Genomic DNA, 17744 nt, shown 5'->3' with positions numbered 1-17744 from the left:
TTCAGTGATTCGGTAAGGGTTGTTGTATTCGTTTCACATCATCGTTTAAAGCGTTTTCTTTTCATATAAATAGTCAAAATAATATGTTACGACATTTTTAAGCGAAGCTAACTATTGGGGACAACAGCCAATGTTTGAGGTTATAGATGTGTATCCATCTCAAGCCACTAGATGTCCCTACTGACATTGTCGCGTGTCCTTCAGGTGTGTATCCATTGCGTATGAAGGTATATGATGAAACTGAGGTTACAGACCTAGAACTGCATTCAGATCAGTGGCTTTTGGTTGACAACATATTATTATAGATTTAAACTAGTTTAAAACATGTTTAGCTGGTTTCCAGGTTATAGATTAAGTCTAGTCCTGGACTAAGTGGATCTTTCAATAGGGAATCTCCATTGAATCTCCATGGTTTTTAGTCCATGACCAGGCATATTAAACTGTGCCCTATTATTAAACTGACCCTGAATGTCATCATTTGCATAATTTTTCTGTTAATGTAGTCACAGGTCTAACGATAACTTTTCATAAGTCCTTTATTCACATTCATTCAAATGATACAGAAAGAGGCACAATATGATCAGCGACATGATGTGACACAATGCACTTTTATGTTATTTCTTTCAACTGAAATGCCTAAACAGTCAACAAAATTAGACACATTTTTATTTAGCCTACATTAGTTTGTTGTAACTTTATAACCCCTGTATATGGCTTAAACCACTCTATAAGCACATTTGAAGTGGGAAGTTTACATACACTTAGCTTGGAATCATTAAAACTTGTTTTTCAACCACTCCACAAATTTATCGTTAACAAACTATAGTTTTGACAAGTCGGTTAGGACATCTACTTTGTGCATGACACAAGTAATTATTCCAACAATTGTTTACAGACAGATTATTTCACTTATAATTCACTGTATCACAGTTACAGTGGGTCAGAAGTTTACATACACTAAGTTGACTGTGCCTTTAAACAGCTTGGAAAATTCCAGAAAATGATGTCATGGCTTTGGAAGCTTCTGATAGGCTAATTGACATCATTTGAGTCAATTGGCGGTGTACCTGTGAATGTATTTCAAGGCCTACCTTCAAACTCAGTGCCTCTTTGCTTGACATCATGGGAAAATCAAAAGAAATCAGCCAAGACCTCAGAAAAATAATTGTAGACCTCCACAAGTCTGGTTCATCCTTGGGAGTAATTTCCAGATGCCTGAAGGTACCATGTTCATCTGTACAAACAATTGTAAGCAAGTATAAACACCATGGGACCACGCAGCCGTCATACCATACAGGAAGGAGACAAGTTCTGTCTCCTAGAGATGAACATACTTTGGTGCGAAAACTGCAAAACAATCCCAGAACAACAGCAAAGGACCTTGTGAAGATGCTGGAGGAAACAGGTACAAAAGTATCTATATCCACAGTAAAACGAGTCCTATATCGACATAACATGAAAGGCCGCTCAGCAAGGAAGAAGCCACTGCTTCAAAACCGCAATATGGGTCTTCAAAATTGACAATGATCCCAAGCATACTTCCAAAGTTGTGACAAAATGGCTTAAGGACAACAAAGTCAAGGTATTGGAGTGGCCATCACAAAGCCCTGACCTCAATCCTATAGAACATTTGTGGGCAGAACTGAAAAGGCGAGCAAGGAGGCCTACAAACCTGACTCAGTTACACCAGCTCTGTCAGGAGGAATGGGCCAAAATTCACCCAACTTATTGTGGAAGGCTACCCGAAACGTTTGACCCAAGGTAAACAATTTAAAGGCAATGCTACCAAATACTAATTGAGTCTATGTAAACTTCTGATCCACTGGGAATGTGATGAAAGAAATAAAAGCTGAAGTAAATCATTCTCTCTACTATTATTCTGACATTTCACATTCTTAAAATAAAATGGTGATCCTAACTGATCTAAGACAGGGAATTTTTTACAAGGATTAAATGTCAGTAATTGAAAAACTGAGTTTAAATGTAGTTGGCTAAGGTGTACGTTAACTTCCGACTTCAGCTGTATAAACCATTATAATAAGGTGTATAGCGTATAAACATGTTGTGATAATTACATTGAGCAAAAATATTAATGCAACATTGACCTCCATTTGCCTCATGCAGCGTGACACATCTCCTTCACATAGAGTTGATCAGGCTGTTGATTTTGGCCTGTGGAATGTTGTTCCATTAGCTTCAATGGCTGTGTGAAGTTGCTGGATATTGGCGGGAACTGGAACACGCCGTCATACACATCAATCCAGAGCATCCCACACATGCTCAATGGGTGACATGTCTGGTGAGTATGCAGGCCATGGAAGAACTGGGACATGGTCAGCCTCCAGGAATTGTGTACAGATGCTTGCGACATGGGGCCGTGCATTATCATGCTGAAACATGAGGTGATGGCGGAGGATGAACGGCACAACAATGGGTATCAGGGTCTTGTCACGGTATTTCTATGCATTCAAATTGCCATAGATAAAATGCAATTTTGTTTGTTGTCCGTACCATATGCCTGCCCATATCATAACTCCACCCTCACCATGGGGCCCTCTGTTCACAACGTTGACATCAGCAAACCGCTCGCCCACACGCCGGCATCTGCCCGGTACAGTTGAAACCGGGATTTACCCGTGAAGAGCACACTTCTCCAGCATGCCAGTGGCCATTGAAGGTGAGCAGTTTCCCACTGAAGTTAGTTACGATGCCAAACTGCAGTCAGGTCAAGACCCTGGTGAGGACATCGAGCACACAGATGAGCTTCCCTGAGACGGTTCCTAACAGTTTGTGCAGAAATTATTCAGTTGTGCAAACCCACAGTTTCATCAGCTGTCTGGGTGGCTGGTCTCAGACGATCCCGCAGGTTTGAAGTCAGATATGGGGGTGCTGGGCTGCGGTTGTGAGGCCTGCTGGACGTACTGCCAAATTCAATTCTCTGGAAACAGCTCTTGTGGACATTCCTGCAGTCAGCATGCCAATTGCATGCTCCATCAAAACTTGAGACATCTGTGGAGTTGTGTTGTGTGACAAAACTGCACATTTTAGAGTGGCCTTTTATTCTCCCCAGCACAAGGTGCACCTGTGTAATGATTATGTTGTTCAATCTGGTTCTTGATATGCCACACCTGTCCGGTGGATGGATTCTTTTGGCAAAGGAGAAATGCTCACTAACAAGGATGTAAACAAATTTGTGAACAAAATTAGAGAGAAATAATATTTGTGTGCATATGGAACATTTCTGGGATATTTTATTTCAGCTCATAAATCATGGGACCAACACTTTACATGTTGCGTTTTATATTTTTGTTCAGTGTAGTTTACAGTAGCCTACTGTAGAGGCGTGGTCGAGCCAGTCTATATAAATCGTGACGCCTTTAGTCTGGCGCTCCTTCTTCTCGTCCCGACTCTGCAAAGGCTGTGTTTGTGTGCGACACCGTAAACCGCTACCTGAGACGCGCCCGGCATCTTGAATAAGAAAGTCCCACTGAGAAAAGGCATAGGCCTACTAGGAACTTTTTAAGAGTAGCAATATCGAGTACGTGGATAAGATATAGGAAAACGACATACAGTGATTTTTGCAGAATTACAGTTGGTGGTGATTTGAAGTTCGAAGACATGAGGATTCTACGAGTTGCGCTCCTGCTCGTCCATGCCTTTGGTAAGTATCAAGTTACACTTTTATATCTCAAATCAGATTATATAGTTCCTTTTCTGTAGCGTTTATACTTTAACATTGGATTAACTATTGGTGGTAATAGTTTATCCTAGACTTGATTCCTCCTAAGTGGTCTATTACGTATTCATAAGAGACAGGTCTTGGAGTTACACTTGTTGACTGTACAAGAGTGTGAACTTCTCAAGCATGACCTTCTGAGCATGTCTCATAAACTTTTAAAAGAGTTAATGATTTTCATAAGGTGTAGGCTAGCCTATGCTATTCAAGAACGAAGTGTGGTCATCTTTCTATTTTAAAACATGCTTTATGAAACTGGATATACTTATTTTTAACGCATATTCTTGTACATTAGCTAACTGTCTGTCTATGCAACATTTTGTGTACCATAGCCAAGCAGGATTATAGTCTCCCCTGTACAGAATACTGTACATGCATGATGTTTTTGGGTGCCTCACAGTTCTTGGAGCTGAAATGCAACTATCCAGTTGTATAGGGTCACCTGGAGGGGCCACGGGGCCTCATGCAGGGCCCTTAGAGACATGTTTCAACTTACCCACTCAAACCCCTCCATTTTCTTGGCACCTGAATTAATTACTGTGTTGGAAAGTAAAGCTTGTGTTCTCAGTGAGCAAAACTGCTTGAAAAGACATCATTTCAACCAGTTTTGCCTTTGAAATGATGTATTTTCAACCAGTGTTGTTCACTTGGTTAACTCCTCACAGTGTCAGTCAGAATCTAGTCTACACCACAGACTACTGAATGGTGTAGCATCAATAATGATAAAATGTTAATCTTGTGTTTCCTTGTGTTTTCCAGTGGTCTCGAGGTTGGTGAGCGGAGCTGTGGTGGACAGGTATGAGAGTGAGAGACCACCGCAGCACACAGCATTTATCAACCTGTTGGATGTCCTGAGCGACAGAAGGATGGAGGGAGGGATGGAGAAGAGTAATCACGGCATGGAGGGTCCAGTGTTGGAGGATGAGGAGTACTATGATTACTACCATGAAGATGAAGAAGATGCCTCAGGGGACTATGGGGTGGAATTACCTCGAGGTATTTAGTAACTCGCTGGGATTATTGTTTGTTTATTGCTCTGTTGTAAATCATCATCTTGTTGTTTATATGTTCTGGAATCCTGACTGACACATGTATTAGAATAACCTTTATGATTTATTACACTATTATTCATGAGTTTATCTGGCAGGATGTCAGTCAGTTCCATTTTAACACCTGTTGCTATGTAACCCCTAGTTAAATTGACTATATGGACCAGGTAGCCTAGTGGTTAGAGCATTGGGCCAGTAACCGAAAGGTCGCTGGTTTGAATATCTGAGCCAACAAGGTGAAAAATCTGCCGGCGTGCCCTTGAGCAAGGCCCTTAAGCCTAATTTGCTCCAGGGGTGCCATACTACTATGGCTGACCCTGTAAAACAACACATTTCACCTATCCGGTGTATGTGACAGTAAAACATTTGTTCTATAAGGTGTGTTGGCTACATCCGTGGATTCAGTTGTCTGTGTTCTATGAGGTGTGTTGGCTACATCCGTGGATTCAGTTGTCTGTGTTCTATGAGGTGTGTTGGCTACATCTGTGGATTCAGTTGTCTGTGTTCTATGAGGTGTGTTGGCTACATCCGTGGATTCAGTTGTCTGTGTTCTATGAGGTGTGTTGGCTACATCCGTGGATTCAGTTGTCTGTGTTCTATGAGGTGTGTTGGCTACATCCGTGGATTCAGTTGTCTGTGTTCTTTTCTTTTTTTAGTTGCATTGTCGACTAAACCTAAAGACCCATCGGCCATCTTGGAAGCTGAGAGGAGTGAGGGGAAGAGGAGAAGAGGAAAGGGGAGGAAGAAGGGAAAGGGAAAGAAGAGGAACCCTTGTCTGAAGAAGTATAAGGACTTCTGTATCCATGGCAGCTGTCATTACCTGAGGGACATCAAAGCTCCGTCATGCATGTAAGAAACACCTCTCTATCTCTCCCTCACTCCCTCACTCTCTCTCTCTCTCTCTCTCTCTATCTCTCCATCTCTCCATCTCTCCATCTCTCCATCTCTCCATCTCTCCATCTCTCCATCTCTCCATCTCTCCATCTCTCCATCTCTCCATCTCTCCATCTCTCCATCTCTCCATCTCTCCATCTCTCCATGTCTGTCTGTCTGTCTGTCTGTCTGTCTGTCTGTCTGTCTGTCTGTCTGTCTGTCTGTCTGTCTGTCTGTCTGTCTGTCTGTCTGTCTGTCTGTCTGTCTGTCTGTCTGTCTGTCTGTCTGTCTGTCTGTCTGTCTGTCTGTCTGTCTGTCTGTCTGTCTGTCTGTCTGTCTGTCTGTCTGTCTGTCTGTCTGTCTGTCTGTCTGTCTGTCTGTCTGTCTGTCTGTCTGTCTGTCTGTCTGTCTCTCTCTCTCCAGAGGAACAAAATGCCTGTTGTACTGTATGTTGCATGAATACCATCTCACCCCTCTCCCTCTCTCTCTCTTCCTCCTTGTGCAGATGTCATCCCAGTTACTCTGGGGAGCGGTGTCACCTGTTCACGCTGGCTTCAGAGGGGAGGGACGTGGGAGGATATAGCAGGACCACAGCTCTGGCTGTGGTGGCAGTGGTGTTGTCCTCTGTCTGTCTCACCATCATAGGCCTGCTGCTGGTGCTCAGGTCAGTACTACAGCCTACACACACACACACACACACACCACTTTACCCAACTTTTTTTTTACCACCAGCACAGCTGTATGACACATTACACAATGCATTATGCAGCAGCTGGAGATTGATAAAGTCAGTATTGGCACTGTATTGTGGAAATGGGCCAATAGGAAATGAATAGTACACAACCTAATTGAATGTAGAGGAATGGGAAATGAGACTAGAACAAACATGACAGGATAGATCAGCATGGCTATAGTTTAGCTCTATTGTTCTCACCTGACAACAATAATTACTGTAACCACAGGTGTTGTTGTTCCAAAACAGTCCCGGGATCCACAGGTCTTAACCCTGTTGTTGTTTTTCTCCAGGTTTCACAAGCGAGGAGCGTACGACGTAGAGCATGAGAAGGTGAAACTGGGATCAGCGCCCAACTACTGAAGAGCTGGAGAGAAGGGTGAGTTACCAGGGAACCCCAAACTCCTCTCTTTCAAGTCCTGAACTGAAATGTTAGTTCCCCTCCTAAATTGATAGGAGTTAGACAGAAAGTAAAATGTCATCATAACATTACATTGATTGTGAAAGATTAGTCTGGGTTTTGTTTTCACACGGTCTGAGTGTTGAAGGAAACTTGATTGCTTATTGTGTCTCCTTTTATTTCAGGACAGGATAGGGAAATTCTACCTCAAAACAGAAAAGAAGAAGTGAAAAAAAGCCTAGAGATTACCCAGAGAGACTTGGAAGGTATGGCAGAGAGGGCAACTGGATGGGCGTGACCTGGACACATAGCCCCACCCCATCTCACTGATGAACAGATGTGATTGGGTAGCTCAATTCTGCGGTAAGCCCTGCCACCTATAAGGAGAGAGCCTTGCTAAAACTGGAACTCTGATTGGCTGGAAGAAAAGACTGGAGTGGTGATGACGATATGGAAGCTGAGAGGAAGAGAAGGAACATTTCTGGGCCCGTATCCACAAAGTGTCTCGAGGAAGGAGAGCTGATCTTGGATCAGTGTTGCCTTTAGATCATTGTGAATAACATTATATTGACAGGCCCTATATCAGCACACTCCTATCAGAGATGCTTTGTGGAAACGTCCCTGGATTCAGTGCTGCTTCTTGGCTATGTTAGAAAGACTACCAGGAGTCTCAGCCTAAAAGGACACCATCTTCTCTTCATCTGCCAGAAACAGAGAACCATGGTCTCTCTTCAACAGGAGTGTTTTTACCACTCAGCATTTTCTATTTTCCTGCACATGCTCATTCTTTGTCGTTTTCTAGTGTACTGTAAAACCTTTATTTATACCATATATTTGTCTTTTAATTTATTTATTGATGTGATGTTGCTATATTTATGCAGATATTGAACTCCTTCTTCCACCCAAAGATGCACTTCCAGTTTGTAAAGGTTATCTATAAGGTCATCATTGTGTTTTTATATTTAAATGTTAAATCATATTTATTGATGAAAATGAAGATAAAATGAATAAGAAATGTACAGTATATTTGGAGAAATAGACATTTCAACGTAAGTGTCCTCTTGGTCTCATAGAGATACCTGATTGCTGACTTTGATATCAGCACTCTGTGTACAGGCTGCTGAGAACACACACCACTGATTGGTTGGTTGGTTGATTGATTCAATAAACAACAGTGTGGTGTACTATACCAATGTACCACTGACAGGTCTCTCTGTGTGTACCATTATGACGTGGTTGCATTGGTCTTCTGTGTTTGACTCTGTGAAGAAGACATACAAAACATCCAGACATAGAAGTGAATTGAATAGAACTTACTCTACTCTAGAATCCCAAAATATAGAATATAGGAAATATTCTAAAATGTTAATAATCTAGAATCCAGTTAAATGTTTTCTGTATTACAATCAGGATGTGGAATAGATCCAACGTAAACTCCGGTGCCTTGTCGAGTCCAGTCATTGTAGTGAGTGTTGGAAGATAGAAACCTACACAAATGGTGTAGTTTGTATTGTCTTTGAGAAATGAGTAGGACATAAATCTCCAAAAATGTTATCTCCAATTTCTGTTATTTATTTCTGTTACCATGCCAGTTGTGTTGTCTTGTTTTAGCATGGTGGGTGTGGTTAGGGATATACTATAGTTACTATAATATGGTTATTTACTGTACTGTAATATACACTGAGATCCATGCTAAGATCATGATGAAATGTGAATTCATTCAAGTGTTCAGCCTTTTTAAAAACGAATAACCCTCCTCTAGAAAAACATCCTGGACACAACCTGCAGTTTTGAAGTGATTTCTAGTCAAAAAAAATGTTTTTCTTCTCAGAAAATAAAGTATTTTTTTCTCTGAATCCCCGAAGTCATTGTATTATGTGTTATCTGTTTTACGAACGCTGCATTTACACAGGCAGAACAATTCTGGTATTTTTTCCACTACTTGGTCCTTTGACCAATCAGATTAGATGTTTTGCCAATAATTGGGCTGCATATGTAAAAGCTGTAATAGCTCATATCCTGTTGCTAAGACACTAATGAGTGTTTAAAACTCTAGACACTGATCTAATGTCAGTTTAGGGCCTGTTGTTTTGGATTGGAAGAAAGGCATCTTAATCAAGATTCAAGATCTGAGGTGGTTAAAATATAGATATTCTTTTTACCTCAAGTTGCTCCTATCTGTTATTGTAAGTTAATAACATTTCTATACTAATGGTCTAGGCTTCAACTTGATAGTTAAGGTCACCATTATTATAGCTGTCTGGTTAACTTCCTGTACTGAGTGTGTCACTATGGCCTCATATTGTAGTGATACTTAAGAGAGACCAGGTCTGGGACGACAACACTACTGTGTCCTTTTGGTCTTTCAGTCACTGGCTGTAATTATAGAAAGGATAATATTTATGTTCCGTTCTCACCCCCTCCCTTTTACCCCTCCTCTCCTCCCTCCTTCCCGCCCGTGCTTCAGCTACTCCTTTCAACCAGAGCACCTGTATCCTGGCCAAGGGTCACCTTCAGGATGTGCAGCCAGCCCTTGCAAGCGTTCTGAAGAGTTCCCTCTTATGTCATTTCCTAAGTAACTTAAGTTTACTCTTAACTTCGGAAGAACATTTTCTCTTTCCATAAATCATCTCGACATGTGTTCATGCCAATGACAGAAGGGCTGGCAAAATCATAAGCAAACCTTGCCTGCCAGCTACAAGGATAGTGTATCCACAGCTGTTCTGTTTCGACCTACAGTAATCTAGTATATCCACAGCTGTTCTCCTTCGATCTACAGTAATCTAGTATATCCACAGCTGTTCTCCTTCGATCTACAGTAATCTAGTATATCCACAGCTGTTCTCCTTCGATCTACAGTAATCTAGTATATCCACAGCTGTTCTCCTTTGATCTACAGTAATCTAGTGTATCCACAGCTGTTCTCCTTCGATCTACAGTTAGCTAGTATATCCACAGCTGTTCTGCTTCAATCTACAGTAATCTAGTATATCCATAGCTGTTCTCCTTCAATTTACAGTAAGCTAGTATATCCACAGCTGTTCTCCTTCGACCTACAGTAATCTAGTATATCCACAGCTGTTCTCCTTCGACCTACAGTAATCTAGTATATCCACAGCTGTTCTCCTTCGACCTACAGTAATCTAGCATATCCACAGCTGTTCTCCTTCGACCTACAGTACTCTAGTATATCCACAGCTGTTCTCCTTCGACCTACAGTAATCTAGTATATCCACAGCTGTTCTCCTTCGACCTACAGTAATCTAGTACATCCACAGCTGTTCTCCTTCAACATACAGTAAGCTAGTATATCCATAGCTGTTCTCCTTCGACCTACAGTAATCTAGTATATCCATAGCTGTTCTCCTTCGACCTACAGTAATCCAGTATATCCACAGCTGTTCTCTTTCGACCTACAGTAATCTAGTATATCCACAGCTGTTCTCCTTCGACCTACAGTACTCTAGTATATCCACAGCTGTTCTCCTTCAACCTACAGTAATCTAGTATATCCACAGCTGTTCTCCTTCGACCTACAGTAATCTAGTACATCCACAGCTGTTCTCCTTCAACCTACAGTAAGCTAGTATAGCCATAGCTTTTTCTACTTCGACCTACAGTAATCTAGTATATCCATAGCTGTTCTCCTTCGACCTACAGTAATCCAGTATATCCACAGCTGTTCTCCTTCGATCTACAGTAATGTGGTATATCCACAGCTGTTCTCCTTCAATCTACAGTAATCTAGTATATCCACAGCTGTTCTCCTTCGAACTACAGTAATCTAGTATATCCACAGCTGTTCTCCTTCGACCTACAGTAATCTAGTATATCCACAGCTGTTCTGCTTCAATCTACAGTAATCTAGTATATCCACGGCTGTTCTCCTTCGATCTACAGTAAGCTAGTATATCCACAGCTGTTCTCCTTCGATCTACAGTAATCCGGTATATCCACAGCTGTTCTCCTTCGACCTACAGTAATCTAGTATATCCACAGCTGTTCTCCTTTGATCTACAGTAATCTGAAGATATAAGACTACGTAGTTGTGATGACAGAACCGCATCAGAATCCCTGACAGATAAATCTGACATTACAAAGTGGCTGGTTACAGTGGGTGGTGGGGGACATGAACCTGCTGCACTCTAGCCAGGAACAGGAACAGGAAGCCTTTGGTGGAGCAGATGAAGTTGGGACACCTGATCTGAGAGTACACCGCATCATTCCACTACACCACCACAATATTAGTCACACAGCCAACAGATGGCATGCTCAGAGACGCTGCCTACTAATGTAACATATGAGTAACTCTACTACCACTCCTGAATACACGCACGCACACGCACGCACGCACACACACACACACACACACACACACACACACACACACACACACACACACACACACACACACACACACACACACACGCACGCACGCACACACACACACACACGTGCAACTATACTATAACACGTAATCCTTCCACCACTGAGCACCCCTGAATACCAACACCCCACAGAGGTGATGTAGAGCTCACACCAGCCCCTTACAGTAAATACCCTGTGGCTAAACAACAATGCTGTGGTGCTATGTAACATAACATGGTCTGGTTTATGCGGCACACATAGACAGAGACAGGCTGAGACAGAAGGACTCATAGACAGAGACAGGCTGAGACTCAGCAGGACTCATTGATAGAGACAGGATGAAACTCAGAAGGACTCATAGACAGAGACAGGTTGAGACTCAGCGGGAGTCATAGACAGAGACAGGCTAAGAATCAGGACTGATAAACAGAGACAGACTTGAGACTCAACCAACTGTTACTCACACAGTGAAATCACCTTCTGTCCGGATGCTGATGCTGGTGGTGTGTGTGTATGTGTGTGGGTGACCTGCTTCCCCCGGACATGAGCCTGGCTGTTTGATGTGGTATCTTTGTTGGTTTAGAACCCCCTCTTGAATGCAGTGAGGGTGAGCGGGTAGGAGAGATGAAGCCCTCTGGAGGTATATCTGAAGGTCTAGTTAAAGGTCTAGTTAAATGTCTAGTTAAAGGTCTAGTTAAATGTCTAGCTAAAGGTCTAGCTAAAGGTCTAGTTAAAGGTCTAGTTAATGGTCTAGTTAAAGGTCTAGTTAAAGATCTAGTTAAAGGTCTAGTTAAAGATCTAGTTAAAGGTCTAGTTAATAAAGGTCTAGTTAAAGGTCTAGTTAATGGTCTAGTTAAAGGTCTAGTTAAAGGTCTAGTTAATAAAGGTCTAGTTAAAGATCTAGTTAAAGGTCTAGTTAATAAAGGTCTAGTTAAATGTCTAGTTAAAGATCTAGCTAAAGGTCTAGTTAAAGGTCTAGTTAAATGTCTAGTTAAATGTCTAGTTAAAGGTCTAGTTAAAGGTCTAGCTAAAGGTCTAGTTAAAGGTCTAGTTAAAGGTCTAGTTAATGGTCTAGTTAAAGGTCTAGTTAAAGGTTTCGTTAATAAAGGTTTAGTTAAAGGTCTTGTTAAAGTTCTAGTTAAAGGTCTAGTTAAAGGTCTAGTTAAAGGTCTAGTTAAAGGTCTAGTTAAAGATCTAGTTAAAGGTCTAGTTAAAGGTCTAGTTAAAGGTCTAGTTAAAGATCTAGTTAAAGGTCTAGTTAAAGGTCTAGTTAAAGGTCTAGTTAATAAAGGTCTAGTTAAAGGTCTAGTTAAAGATCTAGTTAAAGGTCTAGTTAAAGGTCTAGTTAAAGATCTAGTTAAAGGTCTAGTTAAAGGTCTAGTTAAAGGTCTAGTTAAAGATCTAGTTAAAGGTCTAGTTAAAGGTCTAGTTAAAGGTCTAGCTAAAGGTCTAGTTAATGATCTAGTTAAAGGTCTAGTTAAAGATCTAGTTAAAGGTCTAGTTAAAGGTCTAGTTAAAGGTCTAGTTAAAGGTCTAGTTAAAGGTCTAGTTAAAGGTCTAGTTAAAGTTCTAGTTAAAGGTCTTGTTAAAGGTCTAGTTAAAGGTCTAGTTAAAGATCTAGTTAATAAAGGTCTAGTTAAAGGTCTAGTTAAAGATCTAGTTAAAGGTCTTGTTAAAGGTCTAGTTAAAGGTCTAGTTAAAGATCTAGTTAAAGGTCTAGTTAAAGGTCTAGTTAAAGGTCTAGTTAATAAAGGTCTAGTTAAAGGTCTAGTTAAAGATCTAGTTAAAGGTCTAGTTAAAGGTCTAGTTAAAGGTCTAGTTAATAAAGGTCTAGTTAAAGGTCTAGTTAAAGATCTAGTTAAAGGTCTTGTTAAAGGTCTAGTTAAAGGTCTAGTTAAAGATCTAGTTAATAAAGGTCTAGTTAAAGGTCTAGTTAAAGGTCTAGTTAAGAAAGATCTAGTTAAAGGTCTAGTTAAAGGTCTAGTTAAAGGTCTAGTTAAGAAAGATCTAGTTAAAGGTCTAGTTAAAGGTCTAGTTAAAGATCTAGTTAATGATCTAGTTAAAGGTCTAGTTAAAGATCTAGTTAAAGGTCTAGTTAAATATCTAGTTAAAGGTCTAGTTAAAGATCTAGTTAAAGGTCTAGTTAAAGGTCTAGTTAAAGGTCTAGTTAAAGGTCTAGTTAATAAAGGTCTAGTTAAAGGTCTAGTTAAAGATCTAGTTAAAGGTCTTGTTAAAGGTCTAGTTAAAGGTCTAGTTAAAGATCTAGTTAATAAAGGTCTAGTTAAAGGTCTAGTTAAAGATCTAGTTAAAGGTCTTGTTAAAGATCTAGTTAAAGGTCTAGTTAAAGGTCTAGTTAAAGGTCTAGTTAATAAAGGTCTAGTTAAAGGTCTAGTTAAAGATCTAGTTAAAGGTCTTGTTAAAGGTCTAGTTAAAGGTCTAGTTAAAGATCTAGTTAATAAAGGTCTAGTTAAAGGTCTAGTTAAAGATCTAGTTAAAGGTCTTGTTAAAGGTCTAGTTAAAGGTCTAGTTAAAGGTCTAGTTAATAAAGGTCTAGTTAAAGGTCTAGTTAAAGATCTAGTTAAAGGTCTTGTTAAAGGTCTAGTTAAAGGTCTAGTTAAAGATCTAGTTAATAAAGGTCTAGTTAAAGGTCTAGTTAAAGGTCTAGTTAAGAAAGATCTAGTTAAAGGTCTAGTTAAAGGTCTAGTTAAAGATCTAGTTAATAAAGGTCTAGTTAAAGGTCTAGTTAAGAAAGATCTAGTTAAAGGTCTAGTTAAAGGTCTAGTTAAAGATCTAGTTAATAAAGGTCTAGTTAAAGGTCTAGTTAAAGGTCTAGTTAAGAAAGATCTAGTTAAAGGTCTAGTTAAAGGTCTAGTTAAAGGTCTAGTTAAGAAAGATCTAGTTAAAGGTCTAGTTAAAGGTCTAGTTAAAGATCTAGTTAATGATCTAGTTAAAGGTCTAGTTAAAGATCTAGTTAAAGGTCTAGTTAAATATCTAGTTAAAGGTCTAGTTAAAGATCTAGTTAAAGGTCTAGTTAAAGGTCTAGTTAAAGGTCTAGTTAAAGATTCAGATGATTGTTTTTCTTCAGATTTTTTTTAATTTTGATATCAGTCAGAAATTCAGCTGCAATATGCAAGGCGTGTCTCATGGAATCAGGCCAAGAGTGCTCTGCTTAAACCATATGTTGAGCAATAGGGAGAGTGCTGGGGCCATTTGGAGTCAATGCAGCATTGGAAACTGGAACAACCCCTTCTAAGATGGACGTAGTGCTGTATATACAAGGCTATCATTGATTTGTACTGTAAAGTCTGCTGTTGTTATTATGCTGTAAATGGCTTTGACAGATTTTAGTCAAGCTATTGCTGAGTAGTACAGTGATTTCTCAGCATGTGTGTGTGTGCGTGTGTGTGTGTGTTGTCGTATTCAGTAGTGGAGCCTCCCATAAGCCTGTCCTCACAGAAATAGTTGAGTGTAGTCATGGTCACATAGCTAGCAGCTATGCTATTCCAGGGACTGACATACAGGCAGGCAGGAGAGACAGGCTCCCAGAGACAGAACTACGGCTTCTCTATGTCTCAGAACGGTGGTGAGTGAACGTCATGACGTAACACATGGGTTGTCTAGTCCTGAACTAATGATGTTTCTCCACCTGCAGTTGAATCAGGTGCGTTAGTATGGTGACACACAAACAGGCTACAACCGCTAATGTTCCCACAACTACCCTTGTTTATGAGGGTTCTGATACGGTTTCTCAGACAAATTACAGGAGAATCTATATGTTTATTTAAAAAATGTAGCCTTTTTTCTCCCCAATTGGTAGTTACAGTCTTGTCCCATCGCTGCAACTCCCGTACGGACTCGGGAGAGGCGAAGGTCGAGAGCCATACGTCCTCCGAAACACGACCCCACCAAGCCGCACTGCTTTTTGACACACTGCTCGCTTAACCTGGAAGCCAACCGCATCGTGTATGCGCTCGGCCCGCCACAGGAGTCAATAGAGCGCAATGGGACAGCGACATCCTGGCCGGCCAAATCCTCCCCTAACCCGGACGACGCTGGGCCAATTGTGCGCCGCCCATGGGTCTACTGGTCGCAGCCGGCTGCGACACAGCCTGGTATCAATCCGGGATCTGTAGTGACGCCGCTAGCACTGCGATGCAGTGTCTTAGACCGCTGAACCAGGGTCTATAGTGACGCAGCTAGCACTGCGATGCAGTGTCTTAGACCGCTGAACCAGGGTCTGTAGTGACGCAGCTAGCACTGCGATGCAGTGTCTTAGACCGCTGAACCAGGGTCTGTAGTGACGCAGCTAGCACTGCGATGCAGTGTCTTAGACCGCTAGCCACTCGGTAGGATCTAATTACGGGAGAATCCAGCCACATCACTCTGTGGTGCACATTCCAAACCTCCTAGTCCTATGTCATCTTGGTCAGTCTTAGCCACAGTCACAGTCCTGTTGAAATTACTATGTTACTAAGCAAGCAAATGTGGTTGATTAATCGGGTTCAGGCAATTATTGTGTGTGTGAGTGTGTGTGTGTTTCAAGTTGGGTAGACTAGCGGTTAAGAGTGTTGGGCCAGTAACCCAATCCCCGAGCCGACTAGGTGAAAAATCTGTCGATGTGCCCTTCTGCAAGGCATTTAACCCTAATTGCTCTTGTAAGTTGCTCTGGATAAGTTTGTCTTCTAAATTACTAGAATGTTAAAATGTAAATGTAAGTTTCAAGTTTAAAAGTTAATTCACCACAGGATACAATGCAATTATAATAATAATATAGATAATAGAAAAAAAGATTAAAACATTTAAGTAAAAACCACACAAGAACTACGATGATAGTTAAAGAAACGCGAGAATGCAAGTATATGCAGGTCAGTGCCAGTACCTTATTCAATGTGTAGGGGTACTGGAGTGGTTTAGGTGGGTTAATATATAAAAAGTGACTGGTAGAAGGATATACATGTAAACAGGGCTGAAAGGTCACTGGTAGAAGGATGTAAACTCAGCAAAAAAAAGAAACATCCTCTCACTGTTAACTGCGTTTATTTTCAGCAAACTTAACATGTGTAAATATTTGTATGAACATAACAAGATTCAACAACTGAGATAAACTGAACAAGTTCCACAGACATGTGAGTAACAGAAATTGAATAATGTGTCCCTGAAAAAGGGGGAGGGGTCAAAATCAAAAGTAACAGGTGTTGTTACACGTGATCTGCCACTGCGAGGATGATCAGCTATCCGTCCTGTCTCCCTGTAGCGCTGTCTTAGGCGTCTCACAGTACGGACATTGCAATTTATTGCCCTGGCCACATCTGCAGTCCTCATGCCTCCTTGCAGCATGCCTAAGGCACATTCACGCAGATGAGCAGGGACCCTGGGCATCTTTCTTTTGGTGTTTTTCAGAGTCAGTAGAAAGGCCTCTTCAGTGTCTTTAGTTTTCATAACTGTGACCTTAATTGCCTACCGTCTGTAAGCTGTTAGTGTCTTAATGACCATTCCACAGGTGCATGTTCATTAATTGTGTATGGTTCAATAAACAAGCATGGGAAACAGTGTTTAAACCCTTTATAATGAAGATCTGTGAAGTTATTTTGATTTTTACGAATTATCTTTGAAAGACAGGGTCCTGAAAAAGGGAAATTTCTTTTTTTGCTGAGTGTAAACAGGGCTGAAAAGTGACAGGTAGCAGGACATACATGTAAACATGGCTGAAAAGTGACAGGTAGCAGGACATACATGTGAACATGGCTGAAAAGTGACAGGTAGCAGGACATACATGTGAACATGGCTGAAAAGTGACAGGTAGCAGGACATACATGTGAACATGGCTGAAAAGTGACAGGTAGCAGGACATACATGTGAACATGGCTGAAAAGTGACAGGTAGCAGGACATACATGTGAACATGGCTGAAAAGTGACAGGTAGCAGGACATACATGTGAACATGGCTGAAAAGTGACAGGTAGCAGGACATACATGTGAACATGGCTGAAAAGTGACAGGTAGCAGGACATACATGTGAACATGGCTGAAAAGTGACAGGTAGCAGGACATACATGTGAACATGTGAACATGGCTGAAAAGTGACAGGTAGCAGGACATACATGTGAACATGTGAACATGGCTGAAAAGTGACAGGTAGCAGGACATACATGTGAACATGTGAACATGGCTGAAAAGTGACAGGTAGCAGGACATACATGTGAACATGTGAACATGGCTGAAAAGTGACAGGTAGCAGGACATACATGTGAACATGGCTGAAAAGTGACAGGTAGCAGGACATACATGTGAACATGGCTGAAAAGTGACAGGTAGCAGGACATACATGTGAACATGGCTGAAAAGTGACAGGTAGCAGGACATACATGTGAACATGGCTGAAAAGTGACAGGTAGCAGGACATACATGTGAACATGGCTGAAAAGTGACAGGTAGCAGGACATACATGTGAACATGGCTGAAAAGTGACAGGTAGCAGGACATACATGTGAACATGGCTGAAAAGTGACAGGTAGCAGGACATATGTTCAGTGCCTTCAGAAAGTATTCACACCCTTGACACATTTTGTTGTGTTACAGCCTGAA

At 41.1% G+C, this 17744-nt stretch overlaps 1 protein-coding gene across 1 annotated transcript; it reads left to right on the top strand.

Moving 5' to 3' along the window:
- The first annotated feature begins 3377 nt into the window (after positions 1-3377).
- On the top strand, positions 3378-8647 carry LOC115168302 (proheparin-binding EGF-like growth factor). The gene is made up of 6 exons (XM_029723455.1): positions 3378-3661; positions 4496-4732; positions 5442-5634; positions 6164-6322; positions 6685-6770; positions 6977-8647. The coding sequence occupies exons 1-5, from the start codon at positions 3619-3621 to the stop codon at positions 6752-6754; spliced, it is 702 nt and encodes a 233-aa protein (XP_029579315.1). The 5' UTR covers positions 3378-3618; the 3' UTR covers positions 6755-6770; positions 6977-8647.
- The last annotated feature ends 9097 nt before the right edge of the window (positions 8648-17744 follow it).

The sequence above is a fragment of the Salmo trutta genome, chromosome 3, assembly GCF_901001165.1.
Source record: "Salmo trutta chromosome 3, fSalTru1.1, whole genome shotgun sequence".
Taxonomy (NCBI): domain Eukaryota; kingdom Metazoa; phylum Chordata; class Actinopteri; order Salmoniformes; family Salmonidae; genus Salmo; species Salmo trutta.
The sequence above is the reverse complement of the archived record's forward strand: the minus strand, read 5'-3'. Positions and strand labels throughout refer to the sequence as shown.

What these genes read in the sequence shown, in the direction of transcription:
- LOC115168302 (XM_029723455.1), top strand. Translation starts at nt 3,619, where the DNA reads ATGAGGATTCTACGAGTTGCGCTCCTGCTCGTCCATGCCTTTG. An exon ending in CCTGCTCGTCCATGCCTTTG is followed by an intron (nt 3,662 to 4,495) that starts GTAAGTATCAAG and finishes TGTGTTTTCCAG; the next exon opens with TGGTCTCGAGGTTGGTGAGC. An exon ending in GGCCTGCTGCTGGTGCTCAG is followed by an intron (nt 6,323 to 6,684) that starts GTCAGTACTACA and finishes GTTTTTCTCCAG; the next exon opens with GTTTCACAAGCGAGGAGCGT.